This window comes from Anopheles moucheti, chromosome 2 (genome assembly GCF_943734755.1).
Source record: "Anopheles moucheti chromosome 2, idAnoMoucSN_F20_07, whole genome shotgun sequence".
Classification (NCBI taxonomy): Eukaryota; Metazoa; Arthropoda; class Insecta; order Diptera; family Culicidae; genus Anopheles; species Anopheles moucheti.
This window is the reverse complement of record NC_069140.1, coordinates 61172767-61196836: the sequence shown is the minus strand read 5'-3', so window position 1 is coordinate 61196836 and position 24070 is coordinate 61172767. Positions and strand designations below refer to the sequence as shown.

The 24070-nt window shown below is 37.4% G+C and overlaps 1 protein-coding gene across 1 annotated transcript in view; it reads left to right on the top strand.

Moving 5' to 3' along the window:
- Positions 1-272: 272 nt before the first annotated feature.
- Positions 273-24070, top strand: part of LOC128310885 (uncharacterized) — a 42301-nt gene continuing 18503 nt past the window's right edge. The window contains exons 1-4 of the mRNA XM_053047628.1: positions 273-801; positions 8440-9013; positions 18113-18215; positions 18961-19180. Of these exons, the coding sequence (XP_052903588.1) occupies positions 276-801; positions 8440-9013; positions 18113-18215; positions 18961-19180 (1423 nt within the window). The 5' untranslated portion in view covers positions 273-275. The remainder of the gene's footprint in view (positions 802-8439; positions 9014-18112; positions 18216-18960; positions 19181-24070) is intronic.

Sequence of the window (24070 nt, the reverse complement as noted above, 5' to 3'; positions counted from 1 at the left end):
CAGAATATAACATTGTTGGCTTCACGTGCATTTGTAAACCAAAACCTTTCTTGTTTGGTCTATAAAGTATTGGAATAAAATATTACACAATAACATGATTCGAACCGTCACGACGACGGCAACGCGTACAGCTGCGGTTCTTGACCGAGCAAAACGAAAGAAGATGTTTTATTTATGTTGAAAAAAAAAACTGGTACAAACTACTCACACGGGTTTAGCCATCGCTCAATCTACGGAGATTGTGGCGTGAATGTGGCACATTCCAGGTGTCCGTCATGATGTATCAATGCTGTTTAATTGTTCTAATGATAGCACACTGTGTATCATCAACGGGTCAACCAGACCAAGAATATCAACTCACCCTTCCTTCAAATACCGATGACATTCAAAACACCAGCCAGATTGAATCGCACTTTGGCAGCACTGGCCGGATAGAGAGCAATTTTGGTGACAATGACTCTGGCATTGCATCGTTGAACGAACAGGATGTCTACGACGAAAATGATACATCAGAAAATGACGAAAGCGACACGGGCGACGATCGGCCGGTGACAGTGGAAGAAAACAGGTACGATGCAGATGACAACAGCAACGGCATTATTCACGACAACCCCGTACGGATAATGTCCCCATCGAATGGTGGCATGCCTGCATCTACATCCGTACACGTTAGCGTTCAAACGGAATTGAATGACCTAGAAGCTGTCGAGGATACATTAGAATCAGACGGTTCAAAACGTTTTCTGCACCACCATTATCAAAACCCTAGGGAACCCCGGAAGCAACTGCAACTCACAGAAGGTAACGCAATGTTCATTTTAAATTTCCACAATTATTACCATATACTGCTGGGTCTCTCTCAAATCGATGATAATGGTTGGCTTAGGGGCTGAATTATTAGTTTAAAATGATAGAACTAGGTCAATTAATTCAAAACGACAAAATACCCAGTGCTTGCCTTCCGGAAAAAATTCAAGGTGTAGAAAAAACTCCATCTGCTAATGGCTTCAAGGGATCTCATAATGATGGAAACAATCTTCCTTTTTTCAATTTTCTTTCAATAAACATTCATGTCTCTTTTAGGTTCTTGTAATGGCAGGTTAAACAAAATCTACAATTGAATAATACCTGCAGAATTTTAAAATGAACTTTCCGAAAGACTCCTTTCTATCTCCTCCCACGATGCATAACTACACGTTCACAAAAAATATATGTACATATCATCACATCATATATATATATATATATATGATGTGATGATATGTACATATATACATATATTTATATATATATATATATATATATGTGGGAATGAACAAGGAAGCACCCATGGAAGAGTGGAAGAGTAATGGAAGGAGAGAAACAGAAATAGATAGAGAGAGTAAGAGATAAGGAGAAAGGTTAATAAGTGACGCGCGGTGTCACGAAGAGAGGATTCGCGAACTGACGATCAAAGTGGAAAGAACTCTTTATACGAATTATCATTTTTGCAATCATTCTTAATAAATCAATTTCTCACACATTATTCCCTACATGGGGGCTCGTCCGGGAAGTGAGTGATTTTTAAAGGACAAGTTTGCGTAAAAGTGATTTGGTGAAAACGACGAAATAAACTAAAGACGGCAATATGACGACGGTTGCAGAGTTATGCGAAAATTTTACCAAGATCGGTTTAGTGCGCGAATGCGAAAAGCTTGGTTTGCCAACATCAGGCGGAAAGACGGATTTGGCCGAAAAAATCATCAACCATCGGAGTAAGGCGAGCTCCAATGATGGAATTAGTGATGTGCTTCAAGGCAAAGACGATGATGATCGTTGCTCAAAAGACGACGATGTTAGTGAGAAAGACGACTCGCAACATAACAACGAGCAACGTGGTGACGCTATTGGCCCAAGCGACGACGACGATGATGATGACGACGACGACGGCATTGATGACGATGATGAAGATGATGATTCGGATGTGATGTACCATACGGCGATTAAAGCTACATCTACACCCAAATCGTCACAACGACGGCTAAAAGTGTACTCCTTCAGAGACATGGAGGAAAGCATTGAATCCTTCGGTGCCGAGGAAGGAGAAGACGTGCGAATGTGGCTAATGCAGCTGAAGAGCATTTGCGAAGCAGCACGATGGGACGACGAACAAAAGCTGATCATGTGCCGTAAAAAACTGACCGGCACCGCTAGACGCTTCGTATTTTCACTTCGGAGCAATTTTAGCAGTTTCGGGAAGTTAGAAAAGGCACTGATAAAGGAATTCGCCCCACGCATATGCGCAAGCGATGTGCATCGTGCGTTAACAACACGGAAGAAGAAGACGACCGAATCAATTCGGGATTACATATACGAAATGCAACGGCTGGCGCTTCCGATCGCGTTGGATGAGCCAAGTCTGTGTGTGTATATTGTGAGTGGAGTTACAGACGACGAGTATCATCAGTCTATACTGCTAGAGGCGCAAACCATCGAGCGGCTCAAAAAGAAGTTGTTGAACTTTGAAAAGATTACGAAGACCGAAAAAAGCAAGACGAAACGTGTAGAAGTTGGTAACAAGCAGGATAAATCACGCTTAGCCGAAAAGTGGAACAACGTGAACGGTAAGCAGAATTGTTTCAACTGTGGTAATAGGTCACACATTTCATCGGAATGCCCACAAAAGAACGAAGGACCGAAATGTTTCTCATGCAATATGTTCGGTCACCGGGCACGCGAGTGTAACAAAGGCGTTAACAAAAGTGAAAAACGAAATGTGTTGATGTGTGGACAAAACAATCGAGGGCATTGTATGCGCTCCCCTCAAAATTCCTTCAGACGAGAAGACGAAATTATGACGAAACCAACGGGCTCGAAGAAAACAATGATCACTGCGCAAATAGGATCGATCGACATAGAAACTCTATTCGATACCGGTAGTTCCTTGAATCTAATGGCATTTAACACGTACGACAAAATCGGGCGACCACGCTTAGACACCACGACAGTGACGTTCAGAGGATTTGGTGGAAAAGAAATTGCGGCGCAAGGAGTGTGTAAAGTGGATATGTGCATCGATCACGAACTATACCGGGAAGTGGATTTCTACGTGGTGACAAACGATAGCATGCCTTTTGAAGCTGTGCTAGGAACGGCGTCTTTAGAACATTTTGATGCTAAAGTGACCAGGAACGGTGTTCGAGTATTAAAGCGGGCAGAGAATATTGTCCCAGGCTTGGAAATGACGTCGGAGAATTTTATCTTCAATATTGATATTGAAAAGGAAGAAATTGAATCTCCCCCAAGGTACAAAAAAGTTATCGCAGGGTGGATACAGAATTACGATCCGAAAGAGTGTGCGCGTAGTGAAAACGAGTTACACATTCAAGTGAGTGATGATATTCCGGTGCGTACGCATCCAAGACGGCTTGCCCCACTGGAAAGAAAAGCAGTAAAGACGCAAGTAGAAGAGTGGCTTCGAGATGGTGTGATTCGTCCATCGAATAGTCCGTACGCTAGTGCGATTGTGGTTGTACCGAAGAAAGACGGATCGCGTAGAGTATGTGTAGATTATCGGGAAATCAATCGGAAGATCATACGTGATTCGTACCCGATGCCAATCGTGGAGGATCAAATCGATCAGTTAGAAAGTGCACGAGTTTATTCGACGTTAGACCTTAAAAATTCATACTTCCATGTGCCTATTGCTGAAGATAGTCGCAAGTACACGTCGTTTGTTACGCAAGAAGGACAGTATGAGTTCTGCAAAGCTCCATTTGGATTGTGTCTTAGTGGTAGTGCGTTTGGCAGATTCATAAATTCAGTATTGCGTGAACTAATTAACGATGGAACCGTGTTAGCATTCGTCGATGATATAATAGTGCCAGCGAAGGATGAAGAAGCAGGTCTGAGATCATTAAAACGTTTGTTGAATGTTGCGGAGAAAGTAGGACTGCGTTTTAATTGGAAGAAGTGTACATTCTTACAAAGGCGGATTGAGTATCTCGGATACACAATCTATGAAGGACGCATAGAACCATCGCAGTTAAAAGTAGAGAAGGTGAAAAGATTTCCGATGCCATCTACGACGAAACAAATGCAACGCTTTTACGGATTGGCCAGTTACTTTCGGAAATTTGTGGTGAATTTTGCGGGAGTGATGCGTCCATTATCAGTGTTGCTAAAGAAAGAAGAAAAGTTTGAAGTAACCGATGATGTGAAGAAAGCGTTCGATCATATAAAGACGGTTTTGAGTCAGTATCCAGTGCTTCGGATTTTCAAATCAGGACTTGAAACGGAAATTCATACTGACGCAAGCAAGGAAGCGTTGGCTGGCATTTTGATGCAGCGAGCGGAGGACGACGGAAAGTTTCACCCTTGCTATTATTACAGCCGGTTAACGAACCAGGCAGAGAAGAATTATCATTCTTTCGACCTAGAATCTTTGGCGGTCGTAGAATCTGTAAAGAAGTTCCGGTGTTATCTGCTTGGAGAACGATTTAAGATTGTGACTGACTGCATCGCGTTTAAACAGTCCTTGGCAAAGAAGAACCCGAACGCGAGGACCAGCAGATGGCTGGATGTGCTAGCTGAATTCGAGTATGTGGTGGAACATCGTTCAGCAGACAGGATGAAGCATGTGGATGCCTTGTCTCGGGCGAACGTGATGGTGGTAACATCAGCGGTGTGTGCGCGGATATCAGCAGCGCAGCATGATGATTCTGCGATAGCAGAGATTATGCGCAGAATCGAGCATCAGGGAGACTTTGATGGATTTACGATTGTTGATGGTATTCTCCACAAAGGCAGCGCGGGAGCAGAAAAGTTGTATGTACCGAGCAAAATGGTAAGTGAAGTAGTAAGACGCGCACACGAGCAGGGACATTTCGGCGTAAGAAAAACGAAAGAAAGAATTGTAACTGATTATTTCATTCCTCATATTGACGAAAGGATAGAAGAATGTATCGCCTCTTGCGTTAAATGCATTGTAGGAGAAAGGAAGCGAGGTAAGGCAGAAGGGGAACTTCACCCCATCCCAAAAGGAAGCGTACCTTTGGATACGTTTCATGTCGATCATTTGGGACCTATGCCCTCAACTCGGAAATCGTATAATCACATTTTCACAGTAGTAGATGCGTTCACCAAATTTGTTTGGTTATTTCCTGTGAAATCTACGACGACAGAAGAAGTAGTTAAAAAATTAAAGATAATTGCGAATACGTTTGGACATCCTCGAAGAATTGTGTCCGATAGAGGTACTGCGTTCACCTCTAAAATGTTTGAGAATTATTGTGCGGAAAATAATGTAGAATCTCATAAAATTGTAACGGGTGTACCAAGAGGAAACGGACAAGTCGAACGAATTCATGGCGTAATAATTCCGATATTGACCAAATTATCAATAGAAAAACCAGACGAGTGGTTTAAGCACGTCGATAGGGTGCAAACGGTCATCAACAACAGTTGGCAAAGAGCGATTGGAATGACTCCATTCGAGTTGTTCGTTGGAGTAAAGATGAGAACGAAGGATGACCTCAGGTTGGCACAAATCTTGAAGGAAGAGATACAGAATATGTTTAATGATGGTCGAGACGAATTACGAAAACATGCACGTGAAAATATCGGTAGGATTCAAGAGGAAAACAGAAAATATTATGATCTTCGCCGCAAGAAAACACAACAGTATAAGGTTGGTAATTTAGTGGCTCTACCGTTTACTCAGTTTAGGACAGGAGCAAAGGTGAAGAAACGGTTTTTGGGTCCATATGAAATTCGAAAAGTACTGCCGAATGATAGGTATGAAGTTCGTAAAATCGACGAAGAAGAGGAAGGGCCCGTCCAGACTACCACGGCAGGAGATATGTTAAAAAGTTGGTCACATTCGAATTGAATGTTATCAGGAAAGGCCGTGTGGGAATGAACAAGGAAGCACCCATGGAAGAGTGGAAGAGTAATGGAAGGAGAGAAACAGAAATAGATAGAGAGAGTAAGAGATAAGGAGAAAGGTTAATAAGTGACGCGCGGTGTCACGAAGAGAGGATTCGCGAACTGACGATCAAAGTGGAAAGAACTCTTTATACGAATTATCATTTTTGCAATCATTCTTAATAAATCAATTTCTCACACATTATTCCCTACATATATATATATATATATATATATATATATATATACATATATATATATATATATATATATATATATATATATATATATATATATATATATATATATACGTTTTAACGATATCTTGCAAAATGGCCAATCAGCAAAAACTAGCAGAATCAAATCCGGAATTTACGTGGGCCATTGTGGGAGAACACCAGTATATTGATTTTCAGCTATTGATGATATTGGTATTGAATCTTGTTGGAATATCCTTATGCTCCTAACAAACGGTCATCGTAGCCACGGTTACAATGCTACTTCCAAGACGCCACATAGTAAATATAATTTAACGCCGAAAGGCAGAGTCTATCAATTGTCAAGACAGCCAAGGCATTCACATATTGGGAAAGCTAACATTCTGGTGGCCGTTCGGATGCCCAAATTGCAGTTGAACCTTTTTTTAAATAGACTGCACCATGATCCTCATTATCACCATGTCGGATGCGATTTTCTTTTTCAAGAACGCACTACTAGTAAAATTACCGCTATCGTGAAAGCGTTACTTTTTTCTAGTAAATATGTCAAAGTAACTCTTTAGCTCATCAAATGGCCTTTCCGTTGTGTATACGTTATATCTGAACTAACCGTAAATTCATTCATTAATTAAAAATCTGTTATTGGAATTGTTATTGTAATTGGGTAACATAGATAACATGTAAATCTTGTTTCTTTTGTTAAACTATCTACCTGTTAAAAATTTAAAAAAACTTTAAAAAGAAAAATTTGAATCATAGAACAGAACACAACATCATTTCATCTCATTAAGTCTAATGTATCAACTATGTTGTATGTATGATGTAAATGTATCAATGGAATGTAAAAATGTGATAGTTTTAATACGAACCAGTTGATAAGATATACGACCCAACCGTTCTTCCGTGAAAAGAAAAAATATAAGTTGATAATTATTCATTTAGTTGCTCATTTTATCAATTGTATCATCAAATACCCTAAGCACTATCACCAACATTGCTACGTTAACCTAAAAAATCACTTATAATACAATTTATAACGCATAACAATTTACCTTTTCTAGCACACCACTTCTAGCTTCTTCTTAAAAAATGTTTAATGTTGTAAAGTCAACACGATTTCAAAACATCGATTTCTAATCACTGCTAACACCCTTTCAAATTTGTTATGCCCTTTCATCAATTGTATTACAAAAATAAACTTTAGCAACAATTGTAACGTTCTTATAATACTATTCATGGATTTAACAATTCTTTAGGGTATTTAACACATTTTATGCATCAGATTTACTTTCATATTTATACTTTGCAATTCTTTTCGTAGAACCTTTTTTCGAAAGCCACATAAATATTCACTTTTGGCTCTTCGTTTTCAGACTACAACCCACCAGTTAAATTCAATTTCCTATTCTGAGCACTCACACATACAATTTATCTGTAGAAAACTACACGAAAGTATCGCTCAGCTATTCTAAATTCAAAGTCTCTTTGAACGCGTCACTTTCCTTGGAGAATTGCGGTTACCTATCACCTTCATGTTAACTTACCTTGAATGCCTGGTCCACCATTTTCTACACCCAATTTATCGGATACGCGAACTACATACAACGGTTCGAGGATTTTGATTGGATTATATTCTGCTCGTTAAAGCACAGACATTGCAACGCACTGAAGAATACGCATTGGTATTCTTCTAGTAACAACTGTTCGTTTGTGAGGGCGTTTCAAAAATGTCAATCTTATTTGCTCCAAACGATGCTAACGGTGTACAAGATTACAGACTACCGACTAAATATCTCTGGAGAGAAAACATTTCAGGTTAATATATCAAAACCAATGATTCCGATACGATACTGCGATGTATAATATGATCTGTACATTCAGCTAAACTCTAAAGCATGTATTAGAAAGTCTTTTCTTGAAAATATTCTCATTCTTTATCAGAAGTCTTGATATGCAATTTTGTACGGATGATAAAAAATTATAAAGAAGCATTTCCAAATATTTACACCATATCAACCCTTTTAAATGTTCTTCATATATTCCAACGAGCATGCTTCCTGTACGATACCTTGCCGTACATAATTAATTGTTGAAATATATTGCATTAAAGTCTTTTCAATGCCACATTTTCAAATAAGTGTTATACCATTACCACAAAGGACGGTGGTTTAAAGGGACGATAAACTATGTGAGGGAAATCATCGTGTTCCGTTTTACTATTACTACTATTATGCCAAACAACAATTTCTTCATGTTGGCGTCGTAACATCTCCATGTTGGCTTATAGTATTTCTGTCTTGTATTCCTTTACTAATAGGCACAGTTGTTCAGCTACCTTCGTCGATGTTGGGTCTGACCACTAACGCCGACAGTAGGGGCTCTTTTGCTACAACAGACCTATCAGGACTCACCGTATCAGCGGAAGATGTGTCACAGGAGCAACACATCACTAATCTATCTTTATCCACCCAACGAACAATACGAAGGCCAACGTCTAGTGTGCAATTCGCGGTAATGGTACATAATGTAGAAGACGGCAGTAAGCCCATGAGAATGGAGGTAGCCACTCACTCTCATAACGACCCACCCAAATCGATACAGAAGCATTCCCCAACACAGCAATCGATATCAGATGCATCAAGAAGAAACAATCCCATCAGCATTTCAAATTTCCACTCCATCGCATCCAACGATACGCTAACGACCGCTACAGCATCAAGCCTGCATCGCCATCGAACTATTAATTCAATGAATCTTAATCCAACTACTCCGGCAATGGTGGTGAAACCGGTAGGCGAGCATCGCAAGTTACTGAAAAGTACCGGTCCCATCCTAAACTATGTATTCGACCATCATCCTCCTTACTACAAATCAACTTATTACAATACTAGGTGAGTAATGATAGCATAAATGAACTACAATATTACACAACACTTCACACGTCCACAACAAATCTGTGCGCAACTCCCCTAACAGCTTAACAACATCGATCACTAAAACTAAATGCAGTGTAAGTCGATCGATATGTTTCACGTTTCATTTATGGCAAGGAATCAGAGAATGGTATTGAGAAATACTTAACACAGCTTCCTAATAAAGTTTCGTTTTCTCAACTAACCTACCGTAGAAAGCAATACCCCGTTTAACATAATCGAGACGCGTTAGGCGAAAAGACACCACGTTTGAATTAAAACTGCAAACACGTACTAGCTACCGTAAAATAATTTCATCAAGCATTCTGCTCCGCTTCCACACCACAAAGTCAGATGAAGACAGAAACGACATTGAAAATGCGATCGGTGTTAGAGAAAATGGATTTAGAGGCAAAAGGTGTTTTGGCAGCAGAAGTTTCTTTTGACTCTTTTTCCTTTTGCTAAACATTCTGTGAACAATACTAGGCAGCCTTTTATGTGAAAAATGAAACACCTGAATTGCGTTGAAAATCTGTTTCCTGACATTTGGTGCATAGCATGACCATCTCTGCAGTGGAACCCTTCCATGAACGTATTTCCAGTGGTGATAGCCAAGCAGAAACAAGAAACCAACTTCGTACCAGCCTGCAAATGGATTCTACGTGACATCATTACTGGCAAGGAATATTGGAACTCTTTCTGTTCTGTGTAGCATTGACGCCCATGGGCTTTTCCGGGCAGAATCAACAGGAATGATCGTGCATGAAAAGTGCTCCAGCAACAATTTAGTACGATACAACACTTCATTATGCTACAGACCGTTTCCGGTAATGATTGCCTAGCTTAATAATTTCCGCATCTTTGACGCAGTAATGGTTCACGTATAAGCTTAGCTGAACTTTCTAGCTATGGGCGCATTACCCATTTCAGCGTTGACTCACCATACAATTGGTTGGTCTTTGAAAAGATCTCAAAACATGCCTGCTCACGTCAATAAATATCAATCATACCAGTGGGTATATTTTACGATAAGTATTCATTGTGGAGGATCCAATGTATGCTTATCTTTTCTTACTGCAAAAACTATATTAAATGAGTCATAGTTATTTTAATGGAAATAAAAATGGTATCATTGCAATAATCCAAAATTAGCTATAACCCTATTGCCGTGTTTTGCAGTCAATCATCGGTCGCTAATGCTACCGACAAACTGTATTCTTTTTCCAAATTGGCCAAAGTTGATAAAAACTTTTTTAAATCACTCCGATTATCCGATCTCGATGAGCACTTCATGTTACGATCTTCATCAACCTGAAATACAGCGAATTCTTTTCAACCGTAGCTTTGTTTTCTACTACCGATACTCATAGTAATCCATGCACCATTGACACATAGTATGCATGGCACTGCATAGGCTAGCAACCTAAGCGCTAGAAGAACATCATGCAGTGGTAATAGATACAAGAGCTATTCTTCGTTCTTCTCGTTTCGTGATGCATTTCAATCACTAGCTTGTGATAGTATGTGTCATACAAAAAATTCTATTCTAGCTAAGGTACACTTTCACGCGACAGATTTTTCCTACGCTTCCTGGGTGTTTTCACTGTCTACCGTGATAGTTTTCTGACTAGAAAGCCAAGCCAACCAGATGACGTTGATAAATCGGTTGTGCAAGCATCGCGTATTTGAATGAGTAGTTTTTGTGTTCCAGCCTTCACACTGGATCAGGACATCGGCTGTGTGCATTGTATGATGCGCAGTAATCTGGGCCTAGCAATGTGCAAGTACAATCCTGCTATGAACCCCTTTGACATGCAAGAACATGCCTTTGACCCACCATAGAACGTGGTATCATCTTCCATTGATCAACTGCATTCGTTGTCCCGGGCGTAATCGACGAACTTGCACGCATATTATGCACTATTTTTTGTAGCGGTGCAGAAACTGCTCCGGCTATGCGTCATGTCATCATGCACCGTCATCTTGCATCATTTCGTACTTCCATTAGTCACAACATGGTCCATTTCTGTCATCTTTGATTAGAATGCCATCAATTTGTGCGTCGTATTTGTGGCTGAGCACATTAACTGACAACAAAGTTGATTGATCAAATAAGTTTACATGAAATTCATTGCACTTCTCCTATCGTTTCCTTCCTGTGCAAAATTAATTTCAATTTGTACGAGTTGATTATGTCGTACAAATATTAAACACGTTTATTGTGATATTTTGTAATACCACCTACATTACTGGATGTGCTCAAAAATTGTAAGTGCTTGGATTGCAAAACGCGAATAAAAAATTGAATGTGTTGAAAATGGATGCATAAATTTAACAGCCTTGCCATTCCTTTTATCTTACTTCTCCACGCACCGAGTGGAATAATGGTGTACCGAGAATGCATCACATCACACCAGCGGCTATTTATTTTGCATACATTTTTTTTATTTAATGCTTTTCAAAAACGAGCTTGCTTTCGCGTAAAAAGCAACACGACTGGATCGTCAACTTTTGTGACACAAAATAATTGTATTCGATGCACACGATGATTTTTTGTTGTTGCAAATGTTATTTATGAATAATTTTCTTTTACGTACGCTGCATGTGACAATAACCTACCTGATACCTACCACATTTTTTAATCACATTTGGTATACCTTCGAGGTTGATCTTGATTAAATTTTAATTTTCCACTCCAAATAACATTTGCTATGTTGGTAAATAGCCAACAATACCCGATTATTGAAGCAAAAAAAATCAAAAATCTTCTCGGGAAAAATTAAATAAACGAATTATTTTATCTTTCGACAACCATGTGCTTCACTTTATATAGATCAGAAAATGTAACTTCATCTCCAGAAGACAGACGTCGTGAAACAATAAAAATGTTGCTCATCAGCTCACCAAAATAACAGTGAAGAGTAAACAAAATCAAGCTGAAATCAAGAATGGCAACATGGAAAGCATAAAAAATGAAGCATAATAAGTTTTGTCAAAAAAAAAACAAAATGGAATCACTAGAAAGCTCATAAACGTGACTGGAATCATAAAAGGCCAATTATTTCACATTTAGCATAATTGAGCTACTTTTCCAATCAATAACAAAACGGCTCATGTCTCCATATAGTAACTAATTTTTTTCTTCTGCTTAGTAGATACTTAAATTGCATATGCCTGTCATGAAAAGAACATAATCTATAACCTTCTAAGTTGCTGAAAATTCAATAGCTAATAGTGTCGAACCTGATACAGTGAATTCTGAAAATTGTGAGAATGCTTATGATATTTCTTGATTTGTGAATGTTGTAAAAGATTTTACTTATTATTTGTTAGAAAAACACATTAAATTACCTGCAGAGATACAAACTATTCAAACAATCTATCTTCAAAGTTTCCTACTTGAGCGTTATGATTGTTTTTTATCATTTGTAATGAGAAATTTATTTTTTGGCCTATGAACTCAAAAGTATAGCTGCACAAACGCTTCCATACTAGAATACGCGAAAATTTCACTGCTTCTTTCGGAGGTAAGTGAAACCCCACTATCCACAGGATATTAAATCTCAGACTGTCGCACCTTTTCTCAAAGCACAGCCGTTTTTTTATCTAATCTCATTCCACTCGTTTTCTTGTTTGACGTTAACCAAACACAAATATTTAGCTGTATACACAGCAAACAAAATTAACTCATGCATTCAGTTGAAGTAAACAGCTCAAAGAAAACAGAATGTTCAGGAAGATAAAAAAACAAGCAATTTGTTTTCTATTATGTATCGCCTCAATTTGTAGCTTGTAAGTAAATAGGTTTGTTTCAAACTTTTTTTATATAGCACCATACCTCTCTTTTGTTTTGCAAAAATAGTGGCTTTGGATAATTATTTCATCAGATTGCATCCTACAGTTAACTGATTATCATACGTTAGCATTACACCAGTTCATCCAACAAACATTGGTTTTCAGAAATCCATCCGTTGTCAGAAATTACTTTCGATGTTCCGGGTTGAACAACAACAACAACACCATTAGCATTCACGCCAACCTCAGACGAGTCCTTGCTTCAAAAGACATCAAAACAGCCGTCAAGGCAGTGGATTTAATCAGGACGGCCGGATCAACCACCAATTACTATCCTCCCTTGGTTTCATTCATTTCATTCGCTTCACACGCTATGTGCTGCTGCTGCAAGTGTCTGTTTTCATACGATGATAAGATGAGGAAAAGTTTTCGATGTTTTCTGAATTATCCTTTCCTGTGACAACTGATGCGAGTTGAGCGTGATCTTTGGTCTTGAATAAATGCCATTTTTCTGAATTACTCTTATCACATCGGCGGCTTAAGAAATGTATCTTAATTTAAAAATTTTATATGTTAGAATGTTTCCGGAAATTTTCGTATTTTTTAATTGTATGTCTTATTTTCAAACTAAACATAAACATTTGCATAATTTATGTACCAAAAACAACAAAGACTTCTATACAGTGAATATCAAGCATTCATGATATAGTATATGAATAGTATATTTATCACAAGCTCAAGCTTGCGGGATGCGGATGTTTAACTCAACACTCATTTTCTCTTCTTCTTCATTTTTTCTTCTTTTCTCTCTACCTTGGCTGATTCCCGAATGCAATGGCGTCATGATCGGAGACGAGATAACAAACTCTCGTTCCGATCGTTATGCTATCTCGTGACTAAACAATCAAACTCATCAACCAACAGGAGCTGAGAACATTAGAAAATTAGATGCAAGAATAAATAGGCTAAATGACATATAAGCGGCTGACAATAAGCACCAATACAATATTTATGTGCCAGCAGTATTAGAAAAAGTATAAAGCTTTGTTCTACGTCTGTCTTCTAGGCAGGCTGCTGGGCTGTGTTTAGAAGATCACCATCAAATATGCTAGCAATAACCAGCAGTAACCATCAACGTTATGATGAGTAGTGTCGATAGTCAAACGAATGTTTTCTATTTTAATGACTAACATTCCGTATCATTCAAAGTTAATATCAATGTCCTAGATTTAAATAGTTCAACATAACTTTGAATAATCAGCACAGGTTGATCTATTACAAATACTCTTTACTTTAACAATATACTCTATCGTACTAGCTTGAGTTAACATTTTCCTAGTAATACATTTTCCTAGTAACTGAAATACACTCACTATCTTAACAGGACCATACGCCTGTGGCACAAAAAGATCAGACTTCATTATCATTTTTCTACCCTTGTTAAATAACCGCTTTACGGTAATATCAGTTGACTAGCATCGATCAATGTGCATTTTACAAAATCGTATTCGATTTTACACAAACCGAACCGTAATTAATTCTTATGATTATTTATGCATGGTTGGGTGTTATCAGTTCGAACACATTCCTGGATTCCCGAATTAAATTGGAGTCTGAAAGTCGTTAAACTACCACTTCCATAAAATGATATTTGAATCTGTTGTTATAAATTCGCATAGCCTTATTTGCCATAACATTTCTTGATGACACTAATGGTGTCATTCTAAACTGAGAAACGAAGTAAAAATAGTTGATAGCTGATAAATATAGTTTGATATTGGAGGTGCAGGCGGTAGTGGCGAAGATGTTTCACACGACAGGATCGGTACAAAATCCTGTACGGATCGATACCACGTAACATCTCCGGTTACGTGGTTCTAGGATAGTCTGTAAGAAATAACTACCATAACCTAGTAGGCCATTACACCAAGAAGAAAACAAGCTCCAACTTTCCATTAAATTTACTATATATTTTAATATGGTAAACATGTTTGCATACAATGAACTTTCCTTCTAATTGTGCATAGCAATCCAATTCAAATCAAATGACCAACCACAAATATTAGTTTTATGGTCATTCAACAGCAGTGCATGGTGTTAATTGCAGCAGCATATTCAACCAGTAGCGATATAATTATTATTTCACGCAGGGCTGCTGTTGTGATACTGCAATTTTGACTGCAGTGTAATTTAATTATTTTTGTTGCAGATTTCCACAGAGCGTACAAGCAATCAATTGGTGTCCGTACGCATCTTTGACGTATAATTCAGCAACAACTACACAATCATCCGTTTCGTTATTGCATTCCATTTCACTCACATAAAATGTTAAACCTATGTCAACTTATGTGTTAATTCATGAAGTTATGTTATTGATGTTGCAAACACTGTTTGTCTTTGACTAAAGTGCAATTATAAACCGTTCTTCTACATATACTCTCACAATTACATTTTCTCTAAATAAACATCTATCAAACAAACAAAAAACAAGGTTGAATAACTTAAATATAAGAGTGTGTAAAACATAAGTATGGTAAAAAAAAACAACGCGTCCAGCCAAATTACTTCCAACGCATCTCGTTTTCTGGGCTTGAAACACATATTAGTAGTGCATATTAAAGGCAAAGATGATTCAGAATCCCCTGCAAGTCTTTTGTAGATGGTTCTGTAAATGACTACTACCAATGACATTAATCATGGTACATGATCTTGCGACGTCATTACTTCTTGTTTATACATAAAATAGAATCTTTTATAGCGTTCAAGACTCACGTATAAAGGCAACAACTTCAGGTATCAACAAAGACAAGTACTTTTTACTCTCAAATACGTCATGTCCAATATTATGTTACTAAAGTACTAACGGCTCAAACAGGTCTGAAGATTAGTTTACCAGAACGTGCGAACAGTTTTTCTTTCCTAGAGTCCTTTTGCAGTATTAATTTTACCGAAATTGAGTCTAGAAGAGCAAATGCAATATATTAGACCTATCAAAAGAGTTTCTATTTAAGTTCCCTTTTCCCGAGTTGGCCGACTCGCTGGGGAAAACACTGCTAGTTTAATATGTTGCCGTGATGGCTTTGCCGTAGAATTAAAATTACATTTCCAAGCAACGCATATGGCTGCTTTCTCAAAGCACACCTTTTCCATTCATCCACCAAAACGTAAGTGTGCATCCGTGGGATGCCAGAAGATCCCGTTGACCATGTCTGCCTTGTACCCCTGCCAACTGCCGACCGCAAGCAACCTGTCGGCGCATGTTTCCTCTTGCGGAAAATCAACAAAACCAAACAACCTAAAGAACTAAACAAGCGGCGCGACTGTTTCTCCATACGGTGCGATTAAGCCACGGAAAATAGGCATTACATTTATTTTATGACTCTTGATAAAGCATTGCCTCCGGAGCAAACTGAGGTACACACCGTTGCCCGACAACCGCAAACTATGAACCGGATGACCTTTTAAGCACTTTCGCATCTGCAGGTCCTTTAATCGTGAATCATAGGGCAACTTCAACAAAGAACAAGGGAACGCTATAGGTAAGGGAAATTATGTGTACATTATTTACTCAGCACTAAGGCAAGGATGCTACTAGTATTTTTACACCGATTGGACACTACTGCACGGTTGGACACGAAAGTTTTGTCATTTGCGCCGAAAGCTTACAAACGGGTTCAACGGGTGTTTTCTAACTTTTGTTCAAATATTTCCTTCATTCTACTTTCAGTAGCCTAAACAACAGCATGGGTTTGGCATTATGTGCAACTTCGACAGTGCAAGTAAATATTTGTGCGGTGTATGAGCATTATAAAGTTACAAACTTGTCACACCGCAACGAAAACAAAACCCCGACGTGGCAGATAAACTAACATCTGTGGAACTATCAAAACTTTATATCGCTATTAAATTAACAGTTGTTGAACCATGTTCATTTTCTTTCAATGAAACTTTGTTGGGTTAGTACAACAATTTAATTTGGAACTTTAAATTGCTTTAACTTGATAGCGTGATAACACCGCCTTTTTTCAAATATCCAATTGTTTAACTCATAACTTATGTATGTTATCGATCCGGTGATTTGCCATACAAACCCATAAAAAACGTTCGAACAACTTAACCTGTTTAAAGTTGTTTTCGATTCTAGATCAAATGAAAAGCGGAAATTTAAGCTTATCTCAAATACATGGTTTTTAATTATTTAGCTACTTTTAACTTATTGATGCGTACTATTAAAACTACTTTACCCACAATATTTAACCTGGCTAACTCTTATTGATTCTATTTCTACATCATGTTCCTGGAGGTTTAGCATGTACGAAATGACGGCATGTTCTCAACAATCATGATTCCATAAATAATTAACAAAAATTTAAAAAAATAGTAATTCGTATAAAACCAGTGTACAACTTAAAATTGCATATCATGTTTTGCTGGGTTTTCAATCAGAAACGATTTATTATCTGTTTTGCGATGCGTAGCTTGTGAACTTAGTTACATATGGGGTTGTACTATTTACGTCAATCAAAAATTTTCCAACACGCGTTAACGTACCTAACTAAAAACCATTCCCGTTCTGACGACCTTAATCATTATTTCAGGCGCGTTGAAACCGTGATACTTGGGCAAAAAAGGAAATCTATATTGGACTTTAACTGGTGTGTTCAACACGGTACAGTAGTTCACTGAAAACTTCTATTCTAACATAATAATACATAAACACATTTTTTTCATGCTACATTGCGTGTTTCTCTCGTCGGACTAACGGGCCACTAGGCCTGATGTTTGATGGATTAGTAGTCTTATTTTTTCCACTTAGCAGGATAATCTCTCTTTTGCCACCGACTACCCTGATAAGATGTTTCACTGGTTCCGATACATTAGTTCAAGCTCGAAAGCACTAAACCAAGCGCTACTATAATGGTGGTTTGTTGTATACGCCGACATAAAATAAAACAATAAATGAATTAAGCTGCAGTAATGCAAAATAAATACTGACATGGTCTATTAATATATTCTATATATTCTGAATATATAATATATCAATGAGCTATCAACATTTGATACATAGAGAGATATTTAGATGAAACACATATGTTTCAATACACCTGCTCATGAATGTAATATTAAAGAAACTTACAACGTAACTTATATTCTGTGACATGAAATCTTGTTATTACTTTATCTGTAGCTTTTAACTAGTTTGATTTACAATTTTGCAACTGCAGCTATGCATTAACTGCAATATTCCCATATTCATTTGGAATTTCTTCTCTCTCTTTACAGGTACGGGCCGCACTTTGAAACTGATAACGTCACCAACATCACGGTACAGAACGGTGATACCCTTTTTTTAAGTTGTAGAATAAGTTTGCTGCAGGATAAAACGGTAAGTATGATGTTTCGATACTTCAAGCTTCCATGAAATGAGTTACAAAAGGCTTCTGTTTCAAGATTATTTCGACACTTTAAACCAATAATTGTTTCAAAAATGCATACATGAATTGCAAACATATCAAAATACAGAAACGATTAACGTATCTACATCATTTTGTGTTCTTGTGAACGATAAAAATGTGGTTTTTGCTCTAAGTTCACAAAGTATGTATAAATCTTAAATAACATATAATTCCATCTGTTCTAAAGGTTAAATTCTCTAGCCCAAATATTCTAATACATATTGTGTAAAAAATTTAACGTCAGAAGGTAATGTACAAATTTTATAATTTTGTCGTAACATTCACTTCCAAAGTCAAATACATTTTCAATTGTGACAAGTTGAACATAAAATATGCAATCTGTCCAAGCTACGAGCAGGTTGAACTAGTTTTGTTCTTCCTAGCCGGAAAGTTTTACAAAAACGAGCGGTCGGCCAAATACAAGTTCTGCTATAACTTATACCTCGTTCAAACCGATACCCATGAAGTAAAGGATGTTAGATGCAGGAATCGTTTCAAAACGACACGACAAATTTGTAAAGAAAGCAAAAAAAGACATTTGTACCATCCCATCCCATGAAATATACTCTCTAAAGGTTAAATTCAATTTGTGAACACGAGTACACGGTACCAGCTTTTGCTCGTGCCGTTCTTAAACTTTTCTGATGTAACTCGTGTTTTTACCCTATTGTGTAGGTATCTTGGGTTCGGCGAAAAAGCGGCGACACAGCTTTGCAGCTGCTAACCGTCGGAAAACAGACTTACTCCGGTGATTCCCGATACCAAATCGAGTTCCAATATCCCAACAACTGGCGTCTGAAGATTTCACGAGCGAACAAGAATGATGAAGGGGTGTACGAGTGTCAGATATCGACACATCCTCCCAAAGTTATTATTTACTACCTGTATGTTAACGGTAAGTAGTAATGGTAGTTTCTTACATCTTCAATATCAAACGTTGGACTCAAACGCCAAAGGATGTCTGGTAACATTCAGTTTTACATAATATAAAGGGAATGGTACGAAACGTATAACAAATTTCATTTACCGCTTATCGCTCTCTTAGTATATAAAACAATTAAAAATTAGTATTTTAGAGAAAAAATTAATGAGTTTTCATTGTTTATTTCATGTAAAATGCGTTTTTGTATGAAATGCATATTTGTACAAGGAAAATCAATGTTTACTCGCTAAGATACTTTTGTTCGTTAATTATTCTTTGTTCTTTGTAAATTTGCCTTCCATTTTTGACTATTTGCTATCACCTATGAATACGTTCAATTATGAGAATTATCAGCTCATTGTTAAAACATACGGGTAACAGTTGTGCCAGTATAACCAGCCACTGTGATTCTATTTCCATTCATGGTCACTTGGGTTCATGGTGTGTGTGTTTGTAAAACCAATAGCAAACAATGCAGTACATGCCATTTGCCATCTGCCGAAGCTTACTACCTTCTTATCCACGGAATATTCGCACCACTTTAACACGATAAACAAGTGCTACGTATCCCATCAAGTATTCCTGGAAGGTACTATTATTTATGTTGTCCTTATTTTGGGTTTCTTATGTTGGCTGTGCACGTAGACCGCATAATTCCTTGAGGGTTATTACGCTGTTGCCACAGGAACTGCTCAACCATGATATAACAGCATGTGCAATCAGCTGTTGTTGAACGAAAAACTTCCCTAACAAAAAAGTGTTGTAGCCACGTATTTTCTTGCCTTTTTTATCAAAGATTTCAAAGAGCTCATTCACCCAATATAATACCATTGTGTCATTAAGGTCTCATTCACTGAATGATGTTAATAAATGTATCACTCACAGCAGGAATTAGGCTCGCATGTAGCGGATTTCGAGCAATAGTTATGTCTATTCATTAGTTACGTTATTTTTCACATGCACTCCCGTCCATACATATAATTTTCATTCTCTTATATTGAAACTTGAAATAAATAAAATAAATAATTCAATGAACACAGACGTACAAACTTTTCGTTTTTTTACTACACAAAACTAGATTTCACATACAGTTATAACAAAACTAAATATAACACAAAGTGGCACACTTCGCTTGATTTGCATTTTAATGAATAAACCGAGTTTTCCCGAACAAACAGGATTACTAACATACACTACATACACTAACTTTGTCCTTTGTACGAATTTCAACCACGCACACTGCAACCTGTGTGTCAACGCCTCAAACTTCAATCACAAACCCCACAAACAGTTGCTTTTATTCGCATTATAAAAAAGTACCAGTCAAATCGGCAATATATGCAAGCCGTTTACATTTTGCTGGTACTCGCTGTGATGCCAACGGAAACAACCGACTTTAGTCAAGGAACATAAACTTGCATAAAATATGACAGTGCGCTGGCGCTCATTTGTTACGATCGGGATCGTATTATAAATTTTCTTCCCCGGGTGTAGTCCTACAGCACTGCGATAGACAGTCAATTGCCCTACGATGTCGACGACAACGACGACGGGAACAGTGCACGGATGCCAAGTGTTACGCGGCTGTGACTTCATGCAAAATTATAAGACCTTCGCCTATTGCTTCGCCGCCCACCATACCATAACAGTAGTTCTGAGCTTCTTTTGGGTACCACCTTAGATTTCTTGTACTTTAGCCTATTTATGTCCGTTTGCTTCAATGGTTATACGAACGGAATGTTCTACATATAATGTATAAATTTATAGGCACTGGCATGGTTTACGTTACGGAACCTGTCCCAACCGTCACGAAGAAAATGACATTGAAAAAGTACTGAAATTTAGCATTTCGTCTAAAATTCCATAACTTTATAAATAAAGTAATATTTCAATTTATGTTCTCATAGTATGATAAACATTGCAATAGGGTGTTACTTCCAAATCTTTTGTCTAAACTTTTCTTGGGAACTTAATGACGCTTCACATCTTTTCTTATATAAACGAAAGAAATTTCTTGCAGTGTCATTTACATGCCTTGTACTGCTCGCTTGAAAAGCTGTAATGTATGTCTATAATAATTTGTTGTAACCGGTATGCATCTATTGATATGATCTGTAATATGCAGTAACATTTTCAAATATGAAGAGCACAGATTCTAGTCAAGATTTCAACCTCAATTGACTACGCTGTAGTTTCATGAATGGCATGAAATCAATGATATATTATACAATAGCCCCTTGTCACCGCTACTGCTATTAACATATAAGATTTATACTCTATTATTGTTTTAATTGTATATGTAAACATTCCATATATTTTGTATTTGATTATAACAAGCTAAAATTTAAATTGTTCTTGAGACATGTATGCAAGGCTGAACAATTTGTTTGTTAGTCTTTAGCCTCACAACTTTATCGATAAGAAAAAGTACGTACACGTCTACGGGCTATGTCAAATCACAGCACCAGCTCCAGATATCCAGTGTGTAAGGAAAGCCAACGTCCACGGTTATCATGGAGATAAATAAGAAGATTAAGTCGTAGGACTACTCATTTTTCAACCTTTCATTTCCCAGCGAACAGCTAACACACAAGACCGATGGGAATAGGCCCTATAGGATAGACATTTTGTGACTTATTTATTACTCAGGACCGCTGATCTATTAGTTCTCTGTCTCAAAGCTTTATCAAATTAATACATATCGTAACAAAACAACGTCTTTGACCACTGTACAGAATAACACTGCTATTGCATCAGCAAGTTAAACAGGAGGTTTTACATTTTTATTGCAAATCCTCATAATAATTTTATAATTTCATTTCAACTATTTTCACTTATAAGCCAAACCGTACGATCGGACTCAACATATCCAAACTGTTTACTTTCAAAGTTTACTCGTTTATTAAACAAAAGATTTTCGTAAAAAAACAATGCGAAACCTTTTGCTGTATTTCACTATTGCAGTATAAAACCACCCTATATCTTTTTTATGTTTTTAATTAATTATATTTTTTATGGAAGTTATGTCAAGCGAATTACGTTGAAACCCCATGTAGACAACATCCTATTAAGTGCGAACAACACAATCGAAATCACATACCCTTTCTTAAATCGCAAATATACATTAAACTTGGAAAACAAAATTGAATTTCTTAAAAAATATTAAAATCATTTCTATACAAACATTTCTTATTATTCCACATTAGTAAGTTGAACAGCATTTCTTGGCAGGAAACGATACGTGATAAAAATTCAAATCACGGTCTACATCGTGCTTCATGTTCCCACGAGGATAAAGAACATCTTTATTTCTTACATTTTTTGTAATTCATACGTATTATCAAATATCTAGCATTCTTACATAAAATGAAGGGTTTTTAACTTTTATTTACAAGCCGCTTGGATTATGTGGTACCGTACATTTATGCCATTTCTGCCATTGACAGTCAAGTGCGCATTCAGTATTTGTGTGCATGGTTTGACAAATACGAATATTATTATAACGTGAAACATTGTAATTTTCCTCACGGATTCCTAGAATATGTATTCTCTCTTTCCAACATGCAGCACTCAAACACTCACACATAACCATTGGTATGTCCATTTGCAATGCAATAAAGTATGAACCTTGGACATGCCAAAAATGGAACGGAAATGTCTGAAATGTAGAGCAAATGAGTTGGGCGAAGCTCCAGGAATGTGAAAATAGCCTGTTTTTCATTCAAAATGTGTGCACTTTTTCGTACAATCAATCGGATGGGAACCAGAGCTTACAGTTGCAAGCATAATCGGAACTATTGCCAAAATAACTTTTAAACAAAATGCAACACTAATACCACGTTGCACTTACTCGCAACATAGTGCAAACAACACCCACAAACAAAGTAAAACAAACCTTTGTTATTTATTCTTTTACGCTTCAATTATGACACAGTCGATAAAAAAATGTTTACAATGTTTTGTGCAGCATGCCAGCTTTGACAACGGAATATAAAAATTTGTCATTCACAAGAGCGTCTGTCCGCAACAATTCGGGATCCAATCTGGGATTTAACATCTTCCGGCGACACTAGCTAAGCTGGTACAAGAGCTTAGCCGTACTTGAAAAGTTGTTAAACATAAGTAACAGCTTTTTCTACACTAACAGTCACTTTACGACTTTCCAAGGTAACATTTGCAGTCCAGTCATAATGCTCGAAGTACTAAGCGAAAGCTTAAAGATGTCCAGTCCAGTTCAGAAACTAGTGCACTGTTGGATGCAAAAAACGTATACCCCTTCTTGCATCCTTGTACTCGGAAAATAATTCAAGGATTGTGCAATCCTCTCGTGGCTTCAGCAAGCTCACACTCAACCACTCAACTACTTCGCTCATTCGAGTCAAATGGATGGCCCATTTTGACGATTATGAGAAGCTGTTTGGAGTTGTATTTTTTTTTACTTCTGCTCCTATTTTGTTCATTTCCTCTTTGGATCTTGAACCATTAGCAATTCGGAGAATATCAGATGGCGAGTAAGGCACATAGTGACTGGGACTTTTTAAGAGCTTGGCATGGATCTTTCCAAATGGCGCTCGACAGAGCAGCTTTTATCGCTGACTGGAGCAACTTTACATTTCTTACTCCTTCCTTTCGTCATGGTGATCGTTTATATTTGGTACCGTTGGAGTCGAATGCACAATGCATTACTCAAGTTATGCTTTAATGATGGTACCATTTGGTGATTTTTTGTTGAATGTTTAGCAAGCTTCAATGACTATTTTTATACCAACCCACAAGTAACACCTCCTTTGATTGTTGCACCCATGGTAAACGATTAAAAACTAAATGAAAATTTTAATTCTTCAAATTTGTTTCTAGCGCACT